The following is a 22397-nucleotide window of genomic DNA, read 5'->3' as shown; positions in this document are numbered from 1 at the left end:
CCTGGTTCTCTTACCCATCCATAATTTACAAGGATGTCCATTCATTGAAATGGAAACCATTTAGTGCTATATTAACCCTGAAGATGCCTTTTTGTAGGGAAATGAGTGGGCACACATAGCTACCCCAGAGATAGCAGCTGATCTCAGGGCCAGATTCTTTTTGCAAAAGAGGCTGTCTGGGTAAGATGAGCCTTTTAAATGGTATATATGTCTTATATATTGCCCCTACTAGCATGCTTCATGTTTATACCATTTTCTCTGACACTTGCTGAGAACTCTGGCACTTTTTTAGTCAACATAAAGGCACATGGCCTGAGGGTTGCTTGTAATGCAACACGTTGCATTTATTAAATTAGGAAATATGGCAGACAGACTGAAAACTACAGCAGTGTTTATAAATTCCCTAATTCATAGGATTGTCTGTAGGGATTTATGCCCCTTACTGTGTGAAGCATAAGAATTAATTTCACATGTCTGAAATCATTGATTTTTATGCTAGGCTTAGCCCGGTGTGGGCTGTCTCTTACTGGCATTGCACTGACTTCATGGAGCAGTGATCCCTGTAATAAACTCCATTACTACTGAACCTTCACATGATGAATGATGAAGACAGCTTGGGTGGAGTGTAGATACATGCAGTCCTATATGCTGATCAGTCATACCCTGGCATGCACCAATGGTTTATGATTGCTGCCATTGCAGACTTTGCAGTAATAATGTACTAATCAACTCCACAAGTAGCTCCTATCCAGATCTGTTCCATATTACTTCATAGACCAGATGAACTCAACCCCCTAAACACATGACTGTGCTATAGGCACACTATAAAAGTAATACACATAATTCAGCTTGTAGAGCCGTCTCTTTCCAGCAGACATACAAGGACTGATCAGTAACCTGTAATGTGCATGAATATTCAAGGTGCACGAGGAGCACATATTGTGCCACACTTAGCAAAAGGTATTATTTAGCATAACAAATTTGCAACAATTCACTAGGCATTCTAAACTTCTTTGTTGCACCACCTTAAACCGGTATATATATATATATATATATATATATATATACACACGATTGTTTAACACTAGAGATGAGTGAACCTACTCGTTTCGAGTAATTACTCGATCGAGCACCGCGATTTTCGAGTACTTCAGTACTCGGGTGAAAAGATTCGGGGGGCGCCGATGGGCGGGGGGAGGAGTGGCGGAGCGGGGGGTAGCAGCGGGGAACAGGGGGGAGCCCTCTCTCTCTTCCTCTCCCCCCCACTCCCCGCTGCAACCCCCCACTCACCCACGGCGCCCCCCGAATCTTTTTGCCCAAGTACGGAAGTACTCGAAAATCATGGCGCTCGGGCGAAAAAGGGGGGTGGCCGAGTAGGTTCGCTCATCTCTATTTAACACTCCAAAATAGCACACACATTTGATAAATGTGTCACATACATTATTATGTGATTGTTCCCAGCAAGAGAAACCACGTAATCTTGTAGATATGATACCTTTTAATGGCTAACAAAACTACATGATGTAATAGCGAGCTTCCAAACCAACGCAGGGTTCTTCTTCAGGCTTATATGGAATAGATCTGAAGAGGCATGAATATTTATACACCCTTATAACATACATACTTATGACAAGGCACAGATATGGATGTGATTGGTTTGCACTTAAAAGGAATTCTGCAACAGCAAACAAACTTTTTTTGTCTAGGCACTGATAGCGAAGTGAAAGTTTTATGGTCCTAAATTACTGTTGGGGGGGGGTCGTCAGGCTAGAATTGCTACAATAGGTACATAAACATTTTTAGCTAAACACTGATAAGGGAGTGAAAGTTTATGGTCCCTGAATTACTGTTGATGGGGGTCTTATCTGTGCAATAAATGTCTCACACTTTGTTTTCATTATACATTATTATGACTCTTCATGGCCATACTCATCACTTTTCTAAACTGCTGTAGTAATGAAAGTCATGTATAATATAACAAGTTGTGCTTCTAATTAAAAATTCCTATTTTTTTTGCAGCTCTAGTTTATGCAACATGTAAATTCCAATTCAATTTGTTCAGTCATGTTCGACTCTTGGATACTCTGTACGCCAGTCCTCGCTATGCTTCTCTATTTTCTATGGCTGCTTTCGGTTGCCTGATGTCCATTCCCGTGTCCTTCTTGATGGTGTTCAGGCAACGTGTCTTTTGTCTTCCCTGTTCACTTTTACCAATGACCATTACAAGTGGCATCTCGTGATTTTGCCTTCCAGGGACACCTCTAGGTTGATACGGTCCAGGACAGCTTTGTCAGTAACCTTAGCTGTCCAGGGGATTCGTAGAAGTTTTCCTCAACACCCAAAGCATCAATTTTTCTTCTGTCTGCTATCCTTAATATCCACGTCCTCTATGGGACACACATATTTCCTTAAATATATTGTTTATGTAAGTTACAGAACTGTTAGCATTATGCCATCATCAGCCTTCCTGTGTTAGTTTTCAACACCACAACAATCTTTACTTACTATTCACTGCACTTGCCGAATAAGAGCCCTAGTATTTGTGTCATCTATAAATGTATTCATCGCTCATCCCCCCTATTTAAATCTGTGTGCCAGTTATGAAATACGTAATACTCCAGCCCAGAACGCTTTATAAATTCTGACCGGAGACCAGACTCCAAAATGAATTCAATCCCCTGACCAGACCCGTAAATAAATTCATACCCCTTAATAATAAACCCTAGACCAAGTCCCTCAAATCCAACCTCAGACAAGATTCTTGAATTTAGACCCCAGACCAGACTTCTAAGTAAATTCAGAAAAGAGGCACCTAACTTAATTTAGACTTCTGGACAGACCCCTTCACTAATTGTAGAGACCAATCCAAGTCTATAAATTCAGACCCCCAGACCAGAGTAAAGAAATTCATGCCTCAGATAAGGTGAGTCCATGTACTTAAAAAGAAAATTCAATACTTTTTATTGGGTTTTATAATAAACAAAGAACAACAGAAAGTTGACATATTTGTTACATTAGAATACCATCTCACTCTTGGCTTCTTTTAGGCTGGGTTCATGCGGGGCATAAATTGCCGTGGAATTTCTGTGCAGACTTTCTGCACGGAAATTCTGCCCACAGCTTTTTAGCCTGGGATTAGCTAGCAAAGTGGACAAGATTTGCAAAACTCTCATCCACACACTGTTGCCAATCCGTTGCAGCCAAGCAGCGCTGAAATTGGACATGCGGCGCGGAATTCAAAGACACTGCATGTCAATGGGGAGAGATGGCCGCAGCGGAATGCAAATCCACGTCAGAAGGCCCCAAGTTTTGAAGCTGCATTTCTCCTGAGGAAATCTTACGTGTGGTCATTCTGCGAGATTTCCGTGGAATTTCGGTCCCATGTGACCCCAGCCTAATGCTTAGGGTGCAGCCGTACCTTAGTGTTCTAAAGTTGGCAGCAAAAAATGATTAAGTGGCGACGCATAAGACCTTTTTCTGCCCCAACATGGTTGTAGATGGTGCACCACCAGCCATTCTGCAAAGTTTGCAGCAAAAGTTTGTGAAAGTAGCTGCAAAAATATCAATTCCAACTCTACATGCGACTAGGCCTTTAGACGGTTTTGATAAATAAGGCCCAAGTTGTTAGCGCTCATGCAGAGCGTTTAGACAGGCAGAGATTACCAGTGGATCATGGCCTTCTTACTCAGCATTTCACATCCTACGTGATCCGCTGAGCGAGGAGCGTTTACACGTAGCAAGAAGCCCACGATCCAGCGATGTTTTTTATGCTGACTAAAAGTCAGTGATAACGAAAAGCGAATTATTTTTTAGTCTTTACATGGGACAATTATCGCTCATTTTTGTTCAATTGGCACAGATTTTGAGCAATAATCGTCCCGCATAAATAGTCGTTTACAGACTACTAAGATATCAATACTGGGTGAAATTATCGCTGTTTGTTTAACCTGTCACTGACCACACACCACCAATGTTCAGCACACTGGATTTAGCTTTTGGTGCAGTCTGGCCACCATGGTTTTACAGTGCATAGTATCACAGCTGCACAAATAAGTACAGCAGAAGAAGGAGTTGTCTGGATGTCATTGACAGTTGCAGATTCTTGGTGGGAGTTAGTGCAGATTCAGCTGCTCAATTGCTTCTGTATTAGACACAGATTAAAAATTACATTTACACCTATCACCAGAATCACTCTGCTTTTAAGTGGGAGTAATAACATAAAGTAGACAGGGAATGTAGAAGCCTCTCAGAAGTGTAAAGGGGTGTCCCGTTGCTCCTCTCTTGTGTTTTTTCTTTTTTTTGGGGGGGGGGGGTTGACAATGACCCCTAATGGGTATTGGAAAGAAATTTTTTAATAAAAGTCCTTGTCTATTGCTTGGTTTAGGTCATGTGGAGGGATGCAGCTGCACTGCAAGGCTTGCTATAAAAGGCGCCATGATGCCTATGGGGTGTATGCAGACAGAGATGCTATGAGAGTAAGCTGCTGGAAATGTGTGGCAGACAGAAACTGTTTCAGCTCTCTCTGGTACCCAGGGGAAAGAGTGGCAAATTAATGGAGGTCCCATCCGAAGGAATAAGTTGGAATTAACAAGGGTTGAGTGACTCTTCGTGCTGAATTGCCTGTTCTAGGGCCTATTGCCCTACCATCCAGCCTGCGTGACTACTCGAGTGACCAACCTTGTGAGCGATCGAGTTCAAGTACTTTTGTCACTTTGAACTTTACTACTTCCTTGGAAGGCTGTTCGCTGTTTATTCTTTTTACTGATGCTAATAGGTTCTTTAGCACGGCAAGTTCAGCCTATGGTTATGTGAGAAATCCACTATCTGCTGTACTTCATCAATGCAACCGAGCACACTATCAACAACATGGTCGAGAGCTCCACTAGGTAAAGGAGGCTGCAGCAGCATTTGCCATGAGTCCCATATGGGACACAGAGCATGATTCCCACTCTAGGCATTTTTACCCTTGGCATAGAGCCACCCATAGTCCAGATGATGATGCCCCCTTTGGCAGGCACTCTCATGTCCCTTCTTGCCAGCGGGCTACTACAGCCATGGGTACTCCAAGCTCTTATGTTGCCTAAGGTGAAGTGTGAAATGGTTAACCCCCCCTCGGCAAAAAAAATACTAATTTTACAGGCATTGAAAGAGTCAATACACAAGATACCCAACACTTATATGAAACAATGAGACTTATTTGAAGTGAAAGAATAATAGAGCCCCCAGTAGTGGCCTAAATGGTAAGTGTCCCCCTTTATGGCCCTAATAGTAATGGTGAAGCTTTTAATGGCCCCAGTATTAATAATGATCTCCTTAGTAGCCCAGTATTAATAGTTTTCTCTATAATGGCCCCAGTAGTAATAGTGGCCCTCATAGCATCCCTAGCACTAATAGTGGCCCCCACAGTGGTCCCAGTATTAATAGTGATCCCCATAGTGGCCCATTATTAATAGTATTCTCTATAATGACCCCAGTAGTAATAGTCGCCTACATAGTGGCCCCAGTAGTAATAATGTCTCCCCTAGTGGCCCTAGTAGTTTATAGCGTCTTCTATAATGGCCCAAGTAGTATAAGTGAGTACTATAGTGGCTTCACTATTAATAGTGACCCTCATAGCATCCCCAGCAGTAATAGTGTCTCTCATTGTGGCCCCATTATTAATAGTGCCTCCCATAGTGGCTTCAAAATTAATTGTGTCCCCCATAGTGCCTTCAGTAATAATAGTGACCCCAGACTAGGACTTCTATCCAGGCAGCAACCCTTACAAGCAGTGCACTCACTTTGTTTGCAGCTATGGTCGGGCGACCACCATGCTGTCATCAGAGTGTGACCCCTGACCTCTCCCCTGGTGCGTACAGGCTGGCAGGAATGCAGACTCTGGGGAAAGTGTTCAAGGGTCACACTTTGATGACAGCATGGAGGTTGCCCGAAGTGAGCTGTGGATATAGTGAATGCACTGAGGGGTTGCTGTCTGGCCAACTCACAGCTGTCAATTATTTTTTACCTGCCATTAATATGGCTGGGCAAAATAAATACAATCTGTGTAGCAACCTGTTGTGCCTCTGTCGTCCTGCAGCCCGACACTTTACAAGACAGCAATTCCCCTTTAACTTGGAGTTTTTTTGAAAGGTTATTCCTATCTCTGCCAATAATGTCTGAGATAGGAATACCTGCCTATATGCTGCAGCCAGAGGTGGCCAATATAATGGAAACAATCAAGCAGACTGTTCTGTCCATAACTCCCATTGACTTCTGATATTGTCGACTATGTTGAAGCTATACAATAAACAGGAAATAAATAGTTAATATTATTCTTTAAATGGAACCTTGAATGTCCAATTAAAAATGTGGTCACCTAAAACCAGCTGTAATTCTGTGGTCAAGGTGGTTAATAACATTTATATAATTCCTTAAACTTCATACATGAGTGTTAGGGTAGAAATAAAAAGTTTTGGAAAACATTTGCGGTTTCATGATTCATCAACTTTATGTTGTCGTCGGTTGACCACATACATTTTAGAAAAAGTATACGCTTTTTAGAAATCAGTTAAAAATAGAATGGAATCATGTTGCCTCATTGACATGTAGTAAGTCTACAACAGATGGTGTCATAAGCATATGTACCAACTGGACTAAACCGTCCTCCTGGAAACAGTAGCTCACTTTTGGCCATCTGGCAGACAGTTTACGAGAAACCAAAACATTCTTCACTGTTAACTGTATGATCCTGTTTATTAGCCAGCTGCATGTGTCTCTCTTTCTGATTGGGTGAAGTCATTGTGCGAAAGGGTATATGGCGATCTTCAAAGCTGGAATATTAATTTGGCAGTGCAGAGGCATGAAGAAGTGCAAAACCTAATACATCAACAGAGTTCTAACGATATTATGTAACATGATGTCACTATATATTCTTTCATTTGACTATACTGGAGGTGCAAACATACGTATTTATTTTCTTTGGAACTCCACCAGTTAACTCCATGTATATAATATACATCTGGAAAACAGTTGATGTAAGTCTATAAAGCTTTTGATAAACGCTAACTGTGATTTGAAACATGTAGGGATATTAAAACTTTTAATAAATTGCTATTTACAATATAAAATTCTTAAACATGTTTAGGTTATTTTTATGATTTTACTACTCTACAGATGATTATATTACACCAACTATATTATATGATTACGGCTGCTGGTCTTGACCAGCAGTGTCCCCTAAACTCTTCCTGCCATCAGGACTGGCCAACGCCATGTCCCTATGTTATCTGTGTCAGATTTCTTAGTGCCCCAAAGGTGTGTTATAGTCCCCAACCAAGCCTGACAGGTCCTACACTATTTAAGGCTACCCCATATATCAGTAGGTGCCTAAGCAACCAGTCTCTGTATTGTGCGAAGGTGCAAGTTTGTTTCAGTCCGATCTTCTGGTATTTGATTCATGTCTGAACCACCCATCTTTCCTAACCTCTCCATTCTTGACCTTGGCTCATTATTTACTATGCTTTTACTTGTCTGCTGCCTGCCCCATCCCTTGGCCTGATCTATGTTTGGAAAGTATTCTGTACACCCTGACCCCAGCTCTGTTGTATAAAAACATCCCGGTCTACACCCTCTGGTACCACATTTCAAAAAACCTGACTAATACGTCTGCTACCTCTTAACTGAGATTGTTTTTTAGAGTAAGCAGAAGTCCTCCAACTATGGTGCCCATAGCCCCTTAAATATATGTATTGTGTTGGAAACTAACAGTTGACTTGGGTTTAAAAATATGTAGTTATCAAGTTTTATATACAGTAATGCTGATATAATCTTTTATGAAGTCTCCTATGAATTTAGAGCTAGCCCTAAATTCCAACGCTTCAATCTATCAGTATTCCCCACTCCTTCATTATAGTATTATGTGCTCAGTGGATGAAGTCTCAGATGTAATAACATATGTGGAGAAATGAACTATAAATGTGAGCTAAATGCTCAGTATTATAGTATCATTTGGTAGGAATGTGAAAGGAGTAATTTCCACCTTTGTTTCAAGTTAGGGGAATATAACTTCAATTCATGTTGTTATAATGAAATCATTACATTATAAAAATATATCAGTTACATGAGTACATAATTGTTGGAGTAACAAGCGTTTTATTGCAGATTATGGGGTTGCTAACAGTCGCTGAGGAGTTCTTATAAAGGTATGAGACTGCAGAAGGTGTTTAACTAGGCTAACAGAACTCTTCTTGATTATATCTCTGTCAGATTCATGACTTTAAAGCTTTTAGGATGTGTAATTTGTATATTTACTGCTCACTTATGTTACCTTCACATTACAGAACGAAAACAATTAGATTTGTTTTCTGCTTATCAAGCACTTTGTTTGTCAAAGGCAAGAATTTCAGCCATCAGGTTCAAGATTGAAAGAGTCTAAGGCCATGTTCTGATGAGGTGGCCTTTTCAAAACCCCATTCACATGGATAGCATTTTTGAGCATACTGCAGATTTGGAAATCCATGCTATGCGAGGGGTTAAACCTACATCAGTCCATGCCTCATCAACAGACCCTGTATGGCACCACATGAAGTTCCAAAAGTTCCACGAGGCACTGCTTCACTCTAGAAACATTGGTTCATAGAATACCTACATACCACTGCATGCTTTGGAGCATGCCACATTTTTTTTCTTGTGGACTCTGTATTAACGACATATGGGTATCAAAGAGCCTCAATTAGCTAGAGCAGGGAGATGCTACAAATAGAAGGTCTGGTGTAAGCAGAATGTCATAGACTCAGCAAATCTATGTTACTGCCAGGCTACCAATGCATGGGACCATTCATATTTTGTTTTTTTATGATGTTCCCAAGTTTGGTCTTGGGGTTATGTCTAAATCCCCAAAAATGGGATTCAGACGGAGCTGCTTGGGAAGAACCATAGTCTTCTATTGCCTAAACGGAGGCCAATAAGAGTATGCCCACATGGAGCAATCCAGCATGGATTTTTATGCACAAATTTTGCCTCTTAAAGGGGCTGTCTTCTCTCTACTGCTTTTTATAGTTTTCTTAATATAGTTTTAGAATAAGAAAACATATACTTTTCTAGACATGTATTTAAAATTATTTTTCCAGTTGACTTTATTAACACTATGACCTGGAGACAGTTGGGCCTGTGTTTTCTTTAATAGATGTGGTTAAGAAAATTAACTGATCAACAAAAACACAACTGTCTTCAGCTAACATTGTCATGTTGTTAATAATGTCAAGTGAAAAAGAAAAACAACCACAGAGAGGAGATGGAGGAAAATATAAGAGCTGCTTCTCCACAGAGAATTACAGACACGATGACGCTGCAGGCAATGATACTGTGTAAGTTCTGTTCAATTAGGCCAATTTGAAACAAGTGTACTGTAACATATTTGTAATATGGCTCTGTATTATACATGTGTTACAGATGCATTGCAACCGTATGTCATCAGTATTTCATCACTATTGGATCTGAATTTGTTTCCATATATTTTGTTTTCTATTGGGCAAATACTCATCTATATTTACCCAATAGAAAATACTAGTAAGGCAAAGTCAAATACCGGAATAATTGGTCATGCTGTGTTTTTAAAAAAAATGGTGGTGCAAAATACTGCCATGAGAATAGATACATAGATTTTCATTTGCTCTGTATTACAGTTTTCAAAAAACAGAGCAAATACAGAGCTAACATGTTCTCATCCGAAAACGGCCTGATGTCCCTTTTACATGGGGTGATTCTCGTTTGAAACCGCGCACGAGCAAGTGTCGTCACCGCCAGTTGTTCACACGATGCCAAATGTTTAGTCAGGCAGATCTTCCTTGAGAATTGTTCACTTCTCGTTTAGTGCGTCGCAGTGTTTAGACGTAGCGAGAAGTGAGCGAACCAGCGATGATTTTTATGCAGGCTGAATGATTGACAACTGAAAAGCAAACAAAAAGTGCACGATGGTTCGTGTATCGTGTAACGATTATTGCGCACTTTTGTTCCTTTGAGCAGATATTGAGCAACACTCATTATGTTTAAATGGACCTTTAGGGTAAAGAGACTCCATGATCTTAATGGTTTAGTACAGATTAGTAGACTTCTCAAACCCTTGTGCTTACATTCCCATTAGCAGGAATCCATATTGTTGGGGGGGGGATGCATAAACATGTTTACTGCAGAATTCGGACCTAGAAAAGTTGCAAACTTTTGCAACTTTGCGACTTTATGGCATTTTACGCTGCTTTCTCTATTTCTGTAAAAAAACGAATGGAGCTTGGCAGGAGAGGGCGGGGCTGGCTGTAGCGCAAATCTATGATAGGTTTGAGCAGGATTTCAGAAAGTGGATTTCAGTAAGTGGCGCATGGCAAGCGCAGAATACCCCAAAATTAATAAGAGGCTTGCAATTCTATTTATATTTAGTGCATCTTACTCTCTCAAAAATTATCTAAGACCAGTGTATAAAACACTAGACTCATAGAAATGTCCTGAACTCTAGCAGGGTATCCCATTTCAATTTTATAATTTGCAATATAAATTATATGAGGTCTGGGAACAAAAAGCATTTAATCACATATTTCAGAAACCTAGTGCCTATAAACTGTATTCATTCAAGAAACTTAATTTGGACATTACGTCAACAGAGAAATGAAACCCATACAATGGACATTCAGCAAAGTACAGCTAAGATTTGAATTAATTTGTAGTACTTCGAGTCTCTCCTGTCAAATGGTAATATGTGTATTGCGTTTTATATACCCAGTCAATATTACATTGTGTTCTGCCAAGGCAGCTCCTCTTACCTCTTGGTGGCAAATATATTTTGGAAAATTAACTTTTCCTAATTGTTTTCTGGCTACACTTTATGGATAAAACTGCTTCTTTGAATAAAGATCACATTTTAAAACGAATTGCATTTCCAAAATACTGTCTGTAGAGGGGAAGAGGACAATTGTTTCGAAATTTCACAGTAAATGGCTCCATTTCATCTGTATATTTACATAGAATAATAACCAGCTCTAATGCAACAGTAGACTACTATTATCCTCATTTCACATTCCAATCCTCTGACATGAAGGTCTACACATCTGTAATTTACAACCATATACTGTAGCTGATACACTTCCTATGAAATTCATTAGCACTTGTCTGTTCTATCCATACTATTACAATTACCATTACTATACTCAGTAGTACCGTAACAGTGAGTGGTTATTGTGCATTTCATCAAGTACCTATCTGGTTCTGTGTCAATAACTATTTGGTCTTTTGGGGAGAAGGGTGTTATAGGAAAACTTGTACGCTAAGATGAGTGTGTTGAACTTCTGAGAAACTGTAACCTGTCCATTCTTGTGCTTATGAGAAGTTACAGTATGTTCTGTAAAATAGAATTTTGAAGACAAGCAAAAATGTATAGCAGTTACTAGAGAAGAAGCCTAATTTGAGTCTTAATGGCCTCAGTGCAAAACCTATAACAGGATTCCTTTTTATCATGTGCCATTTACAGTATAATACCAATGTTTTCTTATATATCACAGTAGACTTTAGGCTTCATCAGGCAACTGCTACTTGTCACGTTGTGCTCTGAGGACTGTGGTTCTGTTGGGTTTCAAGGACCACACTGCTGGAGGTGTGTTTGATTTGGCTGACTGATGGTGTGGAGTTCTCTAGCCATCCAATCCCCACCGGTCTGCTGCATATAAATGCCAGCCCCTCTTGCTGGAGTGTGTTGGTCATTTATCTTCTTCCCTCAGAACCCTGGTGCTTGGAGTCTTGCATGTTGTGCTTTGGTGTTGCTTGTGTTCATGACGTTCTTGATGTGGGATTCCCTCATTTGTTGGTGTGAACAGTGATGTGTTTAGCTGGTATGTTGTAATTCCCTCGCCTGTTTGTTGGTATGAACAGTGACGTGTTCAGTGTCTGTTGTAGATGACCAGACCATAGGTGTGAACTGTCCTGTTCAGTTGTATGTTGTCCTTCCCTTGTCTTGTGTTTCTGCCAGTTTCCATTTGCATGAGTCAAGCCCCTATGTTTCAGTGTGGGGCCATCCCTATTGGGACGATTGGCCTGCTTGAGGTAGGACTCCCTTTGGGCTTTAGTTGTCTTGTTAGAGTAAGGACTCACAAGGCAACAAGAACCCTTGATGAGGGCTTGTGAGCTTCTGTACTTTGGCCAAAGCACTAACTAATATCTCATATTTTTAGTTACTCCATCAGCTGATGTGTGTTGGTGTTCTTGGTAAGTGTTTTAGCATTTCTCGGTAATTGTTGAATGTCTGCTCACTCTTCGGTTTATCTGTCCTAGGCCGCCTGCAGACGGGCGGAAATTCCGCGGCGGGATTTCACGCGGGATTTCCGCCGCTGGAAGCCTGCATAGGATTGCTTTAATAAACGCAATCCTATACAGACGGCCACGGTTTGGCCGCGCGAAATCTCACACGGCAAACAAACTGCGGCATGCTCTACTTCTGTGCGGGGCTCTGTGACGCACAGAAACGTCACTCACCCACCGCCGGCTCCGGTCTTCGCATGCGCCGTCAGCCGGCACATGAAAGAGCTGGGGCCGCGAGGCGCGGGTGAGTATGCGCTGCTTTCTGCAGGTGCTCGGGTCGGGTTCCGCGGCGAGAATTCTCGCTGCCGGATATGACCCGGCCGTCTGCAGGCGGCCTTAGCACTACAGTCCTGTTGTTGTTATCGAGAGGCTTTACACCAGTTCAGTTGAACAAACAATGCTTTGCTGAATGTACAATAAACAAAAATATGGCCGCCTGCAGACGGCCGGGTTGGGCACAGAAATAGGACATGCCGTGATTTCTTTACCGCACGAGTTTTCACATCGGTCAAATCGTGGCTGTCTGCTTTGGATTGCATTATCGAATGCAATCCTATGGCAGCGTGCTCAGGCGGAAATTCTGCGAGAAATCCCGCTGCGGAATTTCCGCCTGTGTGCATTTACCCAAAAAGTGAGTCTAAGGCTGCCTGTCCATGGGCGTTTTGCATTGCATTCCCCGCGGCGATAATCCGTCCGTAGGGAACGCAATGCACGCTTTCCATAGAATTGCTATTGAAAGTGCAGCACCCCTGTCTACCAATGGAGAATCATAGCGATTCTCTGCTCACGGGTGGCAAATCGCAGCATGCTGTGAATTCCCGCGATTCTCTGCCGTGAGCCTATCTGTCAGATAAGCTCACCGCGGAGATCCGTCTGCTGGCTTCTGCTCCCGGGCGGCGGCTACCGCAACGCCCTTTGACAGGCAGCCTTAGGGTGGACACCCACTTGCGATTTTTTTCCCCTGTGATGCAACAGCGGTGATTATAAAACCAATGATTTTCAATGATTTCATACTCATTTGCGATGCTTCAGTAGAGCTTTGCATCGCAAAGAAGAAATCTGCTCAGTGTTTTCAACGGGGCCAGCGGCAGCAGCGCTAGCCCCGTTGAAAACATAGGGAGTATATCGCTGACTTCTGCCACAGCTGTGACAGAAGTCCAGGATGCTGTCCCATTTCTTTCAATGGGGTTGGCGCTGCTGCTGCCGGCCCCATTGAAAGCAGTGGTTTTTAGTCAACCCCCGCAGCATGATTTTTGGGGAATCGTTGGTCAATGAATAGCTAAGCGCTGCCTGTAATTGGATGACATATTGCTTTTTTTTTTACTGTAAGGGTGGACACCCACTAGCGTTGTTGTGAAAACACTCGCCGCGCAGTGCAAAAAAACACTGCGATATCGCAAATGCTTTCAATGGGGCCGGCAGCTGCAGCACCAACCCCATTGAAAGCATAGGGAGTATGTTATAGTATTCATCAATTTTCACTGATATAATGGTACAGTTATGTAACACCCATGTAATTAACTATTACAAACAAACATAACATGCTGTGATTATACTGTATGCACCATGACGGGAACGTGATTGGCAGTCATTCTGTGGTTTGTCTGAATTTCTGAAAAACCATTTTACTATTTTATTGTCAATATCTTTTTTTAAATTGTAAAACTCTAATTTAATGAAACGCTTGTCATAATAAGATTTACTATCTTAATAAAAGAGAAGTTAATCAAACATCAGGAATAATTACCATGAGTCTTAAATGTTTTATTAATCTTTCAGGATTCACTGTCTATTAATTCATGTGCTTTACCCTGTGGGCAATGTTGTTCTGCACGTAATACTCTGTTATCATATCTGCTTTTCTTATGGGCAGAGATTTTATTATCGTCTGGGGCTGGCTGGCCAATTTTAGTCTTGGGGGGCAAATACACAACACTTGTCCATGAGTAAAAGGTGAAAGCATGATCAGCTGGCCACATGCAGTCAAACCATGACCACATGCAGCAGCCAATAGCTGCACAAATTATCAGCAAAATGGTGCAATCACTGGCTGCAGTATGTAGACATTGTTTGGCTGTAGGCGGCTGTATGTTTCCAACTTCAACCTGTTTATCTATTTAACACAGAGGCATAACTTGAAGCTTCTGGGCCCCAATGCAAAATTTGTAACAAGGGCGCCAACTAATGCTTTATTCCTAGTACTGGGCTCCCTATATGGAGAAGAATATACCGAGGATAAAAAAGAAAAATGATCCATGCGCTTCGCGGGAGAGAAGTGAATCCACTCAGAAGTATTTTGTCCTAAGGTTTATTGCAACGCGTTTCAGACCCTTCAAGGGCCTTTATCAAGCATACTAGGTATGCTTGATAAAGGCCCTTGAAGGGGCTGAAGCGCGTTGCAATAAACCTTAGGACAAAATACTTCTGAGTGGATCCACTTCTCTCCCGTGAAGTGCCTGGATCATTTTTCTTTTTTTACCCTTGGTATATACATCATTGTACATCATTGGGTCCCCCACACAGGGGGAACACAAAGATCTGAGCTGCTCTCCATCAAGGATTGGGATGGAGGACCAGCACTCTTATAGGCTTTCCTGGACTTGGAGGTACCGGTGAGGCACTCCAGTGACCTCACTGAGTACCAGGGTAAGTCCATTATATATTATATCACACTATTTCTGATCATACCACTTATGTCTGTAGGGGCGCTACCCTGATTCCCATATCTTTCTGTTATATGAAGAAGAAAGGACTTATGGGCTCCCTAAGGCTTCTGGGGTTGGGCTTCTGGGCCCACATCCTCTGCATCCCCTATAGTTACACCACTGATTTAACATGAATACAGCACCAGAATCAAGCCCGTAACTAATACAGCACCAGAACCAAGCTCATAACATAAATACAGCACCAGAACTGAGTTCATAACAGAAATGCAACATTAAAACAAAGTTTGGTACATAGGTATAGCATTAACTTGAATCTGCGTACCTAAATGCAGCACCTGAACCAAACTCACAACACAAATGCAGCATAAGAACCATATTCATACCATAATTACCACACCAAAACCAAGCTCATACCATTAATATGGAACCAGTTACACATACGTTTTAGTCACATACTGTATGCTCTATGCATAAAAATGGACATCTATGTTATGTGATTGATGTTTGGGAAAATATGAACTGGACACTATTACATGTAGCATTATTCTTATGCCACAACTTTGGGACACACTGAGAGTGAAATCTCAGGATTGACTGGGCTGCTCGCTTGAGATCTCCACCAATCAGCTGATTCTCGGCATCGCTGTCAGTAGAGATAATGCAGAAAGGAGGTCATGCTGCCCATACTGTAATGAGCATGTTGGTAGTGCAGATGCAGTTCCTGTTTAAATCAATGGGGCTGCACCTGCGCTGCAAACTAAGTCCACTCGAGTATGAGCAGCACCATCAGCTTTCTGTGCTATCCGTATGGACAGCAGTGCTGGGAATCAGCTGATTGTATCCTGAGAATAGATCATCAATAATATACTGGGTTTCCCCAAAGTGGGGGGGCTTGAGAGGATGTGAAACCTGCTAGCTCTACCCCCTCGCTTGGCTAAAGACATTACTATAATAGCCCCTCTAGCCACACCCCTTCTCAAGCCCAACCCCCGCTCCCAGGGAAACCCACTAGCCCCACCCCCTATCTCTCCAAATATGGGGAGATCTGTCACAGCTCCCCTGTAGCTTTGCCCTTCCTCTCTTCTCTCTTGGGGGGAATTCCTAGCCTGCTTTGCGATCTTCTATTGATTTCAATGGGGCCAGCTCCGCTGCTGCCGGGCCCATTGAAAACAATGGGCGATATCGCCCATTCTTCTTTGCAATGCTAGGTTAGAGTGAAAATATCGCTAATAAGAATGAAACTATTGAAAATCATTGGTTTCATTATAATGCTTTTTCATTCACTCTCACATCGCAGGGAAGTTGGATGGCTAGTGAGTGTAAGCCCCAAGTTTGATATCAACGAATTGCGACATTCTTATTATTAAATCATGAAAATGAAAACCTACACAGACATAAAGTTAGGATGACATAAATACTATTTGTGGTCTTATTGTTGAAGAATGTGTGTAGATTTTTTTTAGTTTGCACTGGATTTTCCCAAGACCCCCTATATTAAGTCCCACGTAGCATATCAAATTTTAGCAAAAATGTACTTAGTATTCTGTACTCCGAGGTGAACCTGCTAGGTCAGTGCTTTTAAAGAAGAATTAACATATTTTTGTTATTTTGTATTACAGGAGCAAAAATGAAGACGGTAACTGGAATTTGCTGTAGGATACACTTATGGCTGTTTCCGTTAATTATAATATTCTTGAGGTTTCCACACAGTGCCTTTTCCTGTCCAAAGCCATGTGCCTGCTATGTCAATTCTGAGGTTCACTGCACTTTCCGATCTCTAGTAACAGTACCAACAAAAATTCCCAAACATGTGGAAAGAATCAATTTAGGGTTTGTACGAACACTTTTTATTCTGGTGTTAACTTTTTATGACAATTTGCATTTATGAAAATCTCCACTCAATTCCCTGCCAAGATACTAAAAAAGGGTGCCTTTTGTGTTCACAATGGATGTGGGCAGTTTCTGGCTTCTGGTAGCTTTATTATGAGAACTGAACTGTTACAATATCTTACTATACATGTTATCATTTATCATTGCTTATTAGCGTCATTACCAACAACGTAATTAAAGGGGTATTCCCAACTCAGCAATCCCCTACATTGTTTATACGCCATTGAACAGGACTTTGGCTACCACTGTTTCAGCAAATAAAGTTTATTCATAGTATAATTAAAGTGGCTTTCCTGGACTTTAATCTTTAGGGTAGGCCATTATTATCAGATCAGTGGGGGACCATCTCCTAGCACCCCAATTACCAGCTGATTGAAGTATCCACAGTACTTAGGCAATGGCTGCAGTCTGTCCATTGTTTACGAGGCACAGCTCCATACTTTTTGTAGTGCCTGTGCTTGATTCTGCAGCTCAGTTCCATTCAGTTGAATAGGACTGAGCTACTGTAAGCTGCAGCACCAGGTAAATGTACACCGCGGTGACTGATAAACAATTAAGAGTGTGTAGTGATTGATTGAGCTCTCTGGCCCCTTCAACAAGCTGATGTGTGGGGACTGGAAGTTGGACCCCCACCAGTTTGATATTGATGGTGTATCCTATGGATATGTTATGTTCATGTGAGCAAATAAGCATGAGGCCCACACAAACATGACCCGAAACACACAGTATAGGGACAAAAAACTGCATACTGCGGACTGGACTCACGGCCAGCCATAACATAGGACAAACGACCAACACACTCCCCAAACATCCCTGTGCGCTAAAGCAGATGGAATAGCTGTTATATAATACGAGGGATTCGTTTGTACATTGGCCAATGAACTTACACTCACAAGCCCGCAATCAAGGCTCCTCGTGTCTTGCGGTTCCTACTCTAACAAGACACATGATCCAGCAGCACCCCGACAGAGTTCACATGGTAAGCTGCAACAGCACAGAGGGCAGGCCACAAGTTCACATGGCAAGCTGTAATAGCACAGACGACAGGCCACAAGTTCACATGGCAAGCTGCAACAGCACAGACAACAGGCCACAAGTCACACAGCAAGCTGCAACAGCACAGCCAACAGGCCACAAGTCACACAGCAAGCTGCAACAGCACAGACAACAGGACTGCTTACCCTGGACACCAAACAGACACTGCCAGGAGCTGGGTATATGTGGGCAAAGACCTAGGGGGTTGGCTATCAGGAGATCACCACACCCAGTCAGCACAATCATTCCATACCTGTGGGGCTGTGCTGCCAGAAACCTATGTGGTACAACAGATCCCAGCCAGCACAACCCTTACAGGATAGGCCATGAATATTAAAGTCCAGGAAAAACTCTTTCAATTTAATACATTTTCCAGTAAAGTTTCAGTTTTAATTCCCCATGGTTTTCAAGCCCTCTGCTTATGTGTCCATTATATGATTATTGTTATCCATTGGAAGTAAATACTGAAGATTATTACAAAATTACTAGAAGCAGAGATCTTGAAAATGGATGCAAAAAGTATTAGAACATGGTATAACTTTTAATTATGGCAAAACCAAATAACTTTTTACAATTTGTTAAAGAGGCCATTTCTATTGATGATCTATCCTCAAGCTAGGTCATCAGAAGTTGATTGGCTGTCTGTTGCTGTCTGAGCACCTGCTCTCAGTGCCAATAACACAATGTACAGAGCAGAAGCAGAGAGCTCTGACCACCGTACTGTGTAGTGTCCCGCACTAGTAATTGCAGGCGCAGCTCTCATTGATTTTTATGTGAACCGTGCCTGCAATTAAAAGCGCCATCCACTACAGAGTGGTTGAAGCTATCTGTTTCCCCTTCCTGCACTGTGTTTTGGTGCTGACAGCGGATGCCCAAACAGCTGATCAGCAGAGGTACCGAGTGGTGGATCCCAGCCGATCAACTATTGATGACCTTATCCTGAAGATAGGTCATTAATAGAAATTGCTTTGAAAACCACTTTAATCCTAAAAAATATAACCTTTGAGCAAAAAAAAATTAATATTTGTCCACTTTGAGTAATTTCTCGGACACTTTGATATCAGTTATCATGAAAGAAGTTTTGTCTTACTAAAGGCCAATTTAGATACAATGATTATCACTTAAAATTCGCTCAAAGGCAATCTTTTGAGTGATAATCATTGTGCGCATTTACAGGGCAATGTATGTCTTCTGCATACTCCTGCTGTGTTCATGGGCAGAGCGCTCAGCTGGTATACAGCTGAGCACTCTGAGTGGGGTATGCAGAAGACAGCTGGAGCACTGTCTTCTGTATACCCCTGCTGTGTTCACGGAGCACTCAGCTGGTATACAGCTGAGCGCTCCGAGTGGGGTGTGCAGAACACAGCTGGAGCACTGTCTTCTGTATATTCCTGCTGTTTTTATGGAGCGCACAGCTGGTATACAGCTGAGCGCTCTGAGCGAAGTATGCAGAACATAGCTGGAGCGCTGTCTTCTTCATACTCCTGCTGTGTTCTCCTAGCAGGATACCAGCTGAAACAATAGTATACAGCTGAGCGCTCTGAGTGGGGTATACAGAAGACAGCTAGAGCGCTGTCTTCTGCATACTCCTGCTGTGTTCACGGGCGGAGCGCTCAGCTGGTATACAGCCGAGTGCTCTGAGTGGGGTATTCAGAAGTTAGTTGGAGCACTGTCTTCTGTATACTCCTGCTGTGTTCACGGAGCGATTAGCTGGTGTACAGCTTAACACTTCGAGTACGGTGTGCAGAACACAGCTGGAGTGCTGTCTTCTGTATATTCCTGCTGTGTTCACACCCTGCTAAGCTGATATACAGCTGAGTGCTCCGAGCATGGTATGCAGAACACAGCTGGAGCGCTGTTTTCTGTATACTCCTGCTGTGTTCATGGAGCGCGCAGCTGCTATACAGCTGAGCGCTCCGAGTGGGGGATGCAGAAGACAGCTGGAGCGCTGTCTTCTTCATACTTCTGCTGAGTTCTCCGAGCAGGATACCAGCTGAAACAATAGTATCAGCAGTATCCCGCTGAGAACTCAGCCCTGATAAGACTCATCGTTAATGAAAATTGTACAATGTCGGTGCAGTTAGACCCAACGATTTTCGCTCAATAGATGGCTTTGAGCGATTTTTGAGCGAGAATTGTTGGGTCTAAATGGGCCTTAAGGTGCTGGCTGATGTTTCTTCCTATACATTTGTGTCACTAAATGTCTGTATTTTCATAGTAATTTTCTTATTATTATATAAAAAAAATGTATATTCTCATTTGCTGAACAATGCTGTTTGTTCTCAGGTTCAACAGCATCCAGTCCATTCCTGAGCGTGCATTCTCTGGATTATCCAAACTAGAGATGCTTTTGTTTCACAGTAATGATGTTCAAAACATTCCTAACGGGGCTTTCAAAGACTTGAGTTCTTTACAGGTAATCTTCCAATACGCTTCATACGACATGTATTGTAATGTACAGCATGTATAATGACCTACAACAGTATAAATCATGCTATTACATGTTCCTCTATGACCAAATGTTGCCTTCCAGCACTAAATTTAAGCTTTATGATCATAGACATACCGTGTTCTCCAGAGTAACTCCTCATAGAAGCTATGCTCAGTCTAATTGATGGAGGTCCAGAACAAGGACTCTCTCTCTATTAACTTGGAATGCACAAATAGTTTATCTGAATAGGTTTTTTAAACCAGACAACCCATTTTAATGTTAGGGATTTGAATATATGATTAGGTAAGATCCATCTAGTATACAATCCATTAGTTTGTTCTCTGTAACCGGATTCATAGACATACTGTACATTACATAGGGCTTTCTTCACATCTGAGTTGGCAAAATGTACCACTATTCGTAAAATTATGGAAAACAAGATAGAACACTAAAGGACCCCATTGTAAGCCTAATAGAGCCATCTGCTATGTTGAGACTTGTCATATGATGGATCCAATGCTCCATTGTTATCAACGGAAGCTATAGTACAGATGTGAAAAAAGCCTAATTTTGTAACTCTGGTTAATACTGTGATTTAATGTGATATTTTATAGAATGCTTTATTTTGTTCTCTCTAAAGGTTTTCAAAATGAGCTACAACAAGTTGAAAGTGATTACCAGCCACACATTTCATGGTCTTTCTGCTTTAACCAGATTACATGCTGACCATAATAAAGTTGAATTTATACATCCCAATGCATTCAATGGATTAATTGCCTTACGACTACTTCATTTAGAAGGAAACTTGCTTCAGCAGCTCCATGTCAACACCTTCTGCACTTTTAATTTTTTGGGCTACTTTAGACAATCTACATTGAAGCATCTTTACATATCAGACAACATGATTCAGACTCTCCCTGCTGGCATGATCCAAACAATGCCATTACTAGAGAACTTATATCTTCATGGCAACCCTTTGGCCTGTGATTGTCAATTGAAATGGTTACTTGAATGGGATGAACAGTCCAATGGTAAGTTATTTCTGAAATAATTTTGGTAATGATAACATTATTGTCAATGTATTATATGCAGTTTAACTGAGAGACTGAGCTGTTGTACAAACAAGTTGCTTCGGGTCTGGATGCAAAAGTTATCTTTCTGGCTTAAAAATAACTAATCATCTAAAGAGACAGTACATTGAGTACATGACTGTAGTGGTTATTCTTTCTCCTGATGATCTAAACTAGAGAAACGCATTAGTTTCAGCTATCGACTGTTATCAATGTACTTTCACTTCAGGATTTGGGGTCTCTCTGTTCCTACTATTTTGTCACAGTGGCTTATTTCCCTAAAGCTTGTGAGCTCTTTATGGCTATTTGTATGAATTGACTAGTAAGTCTCTGCACCTTGCAAGGGACCTTCTGCTTAAATAAATATAAATAAATAAATATTATATATATATATATATTCTCTCGAGTATTAGCCAACTTGAGTATAGGCTGAGTCAATAAGTTTTACCACAAAAAACTGGTAAAGCTTATTGACTTGAGTATAAGCCTAGCTATACTCGAGTATATACTAGGTAAAAAAAAAAAAAAAACACAATACTCACCCCTCAGCCGGTGTTTGTGTCCCCGTTGCGATGGTGTCCCCAGCGGTGCAGCAAGCTGCTTCAGACTTCTCCGTGCTGTCATCCTCCTGGCTTGGTTTTCAATTCCCCCGCTGTCAGCGCTGTGTAACTAAGCGCTGTGATTGAATCGAGTGCCAGCCAATCAGCTGGCGCTCAATAAACCAATCACAGCCATTCAGTGATGTCATTCACTGAATGGCTCTGAATGATCGAGCACTGACTGTGATTGGCCGGCACTCGATCCAATCACAGCGCTTAGTTACACAGGGCTGACAGCAGGGGAATTGAAAACCAAGCCAGGGAAATGACAGGGTGAGAAGTCTGAAGCACCTTGCACATCGTCGGGGATAATATCGCGCCAGGGACACAGTTGCCGGCTGAGAGGTGAGTTTTGCAGTTTTTTGTTTTTTTTTTACCTCACTCGAGT

General features: G+C 41.8%; 1 protein-coding gene across 1 annotated transcript in view; it reads left to right on the top strand.

Moving 5' to 3' along the window:
• The window catches only part of MXRA5 (matrix remodeling associated 5), a 45479-nt gene that overhangs the window by 4948 nt on the left and 18134 nt on the right, over nt 1–22397 (top strand). Inside the window, exons 2-4 of the mRNA XM_066599911.1 lie at nt 16604–16814; nt 20196–20325; nt 20981–21371. Of these exons, the coding sequence (XP_066456008.1) occupies nt 16612–16814; nt 20196–20325; nt 20981–21371 (724 nt within the window). The 5' untranslated portion in view covers nt 16604–16611. The remainder of the gene's footprint in view (nt 1–16603; nt 16815–20195; nt 20326–20980; nt 21372–22397) is intronic.

The sequence above is a fragment of the Eleutherodactylus coqui genome, chromosome 4, assembly GCF_035609145.1.
Source record: "Eleutherodactylus coqui strain aEleCoq1 chromosome 4, aEleCoq1.hap1, whole genome shotgun sequence".
NCBI lineage: Eukaryota > Metazoa > Chordata > Amphibia > Anura > Eleutherodactylidae > Eleutherodactylus > Eleutherodactylus coqui.
Note: the sequence above shows the minus strand (reverse complement) of the source record. Positions and strands in the feature narration are given on the sequence as shown.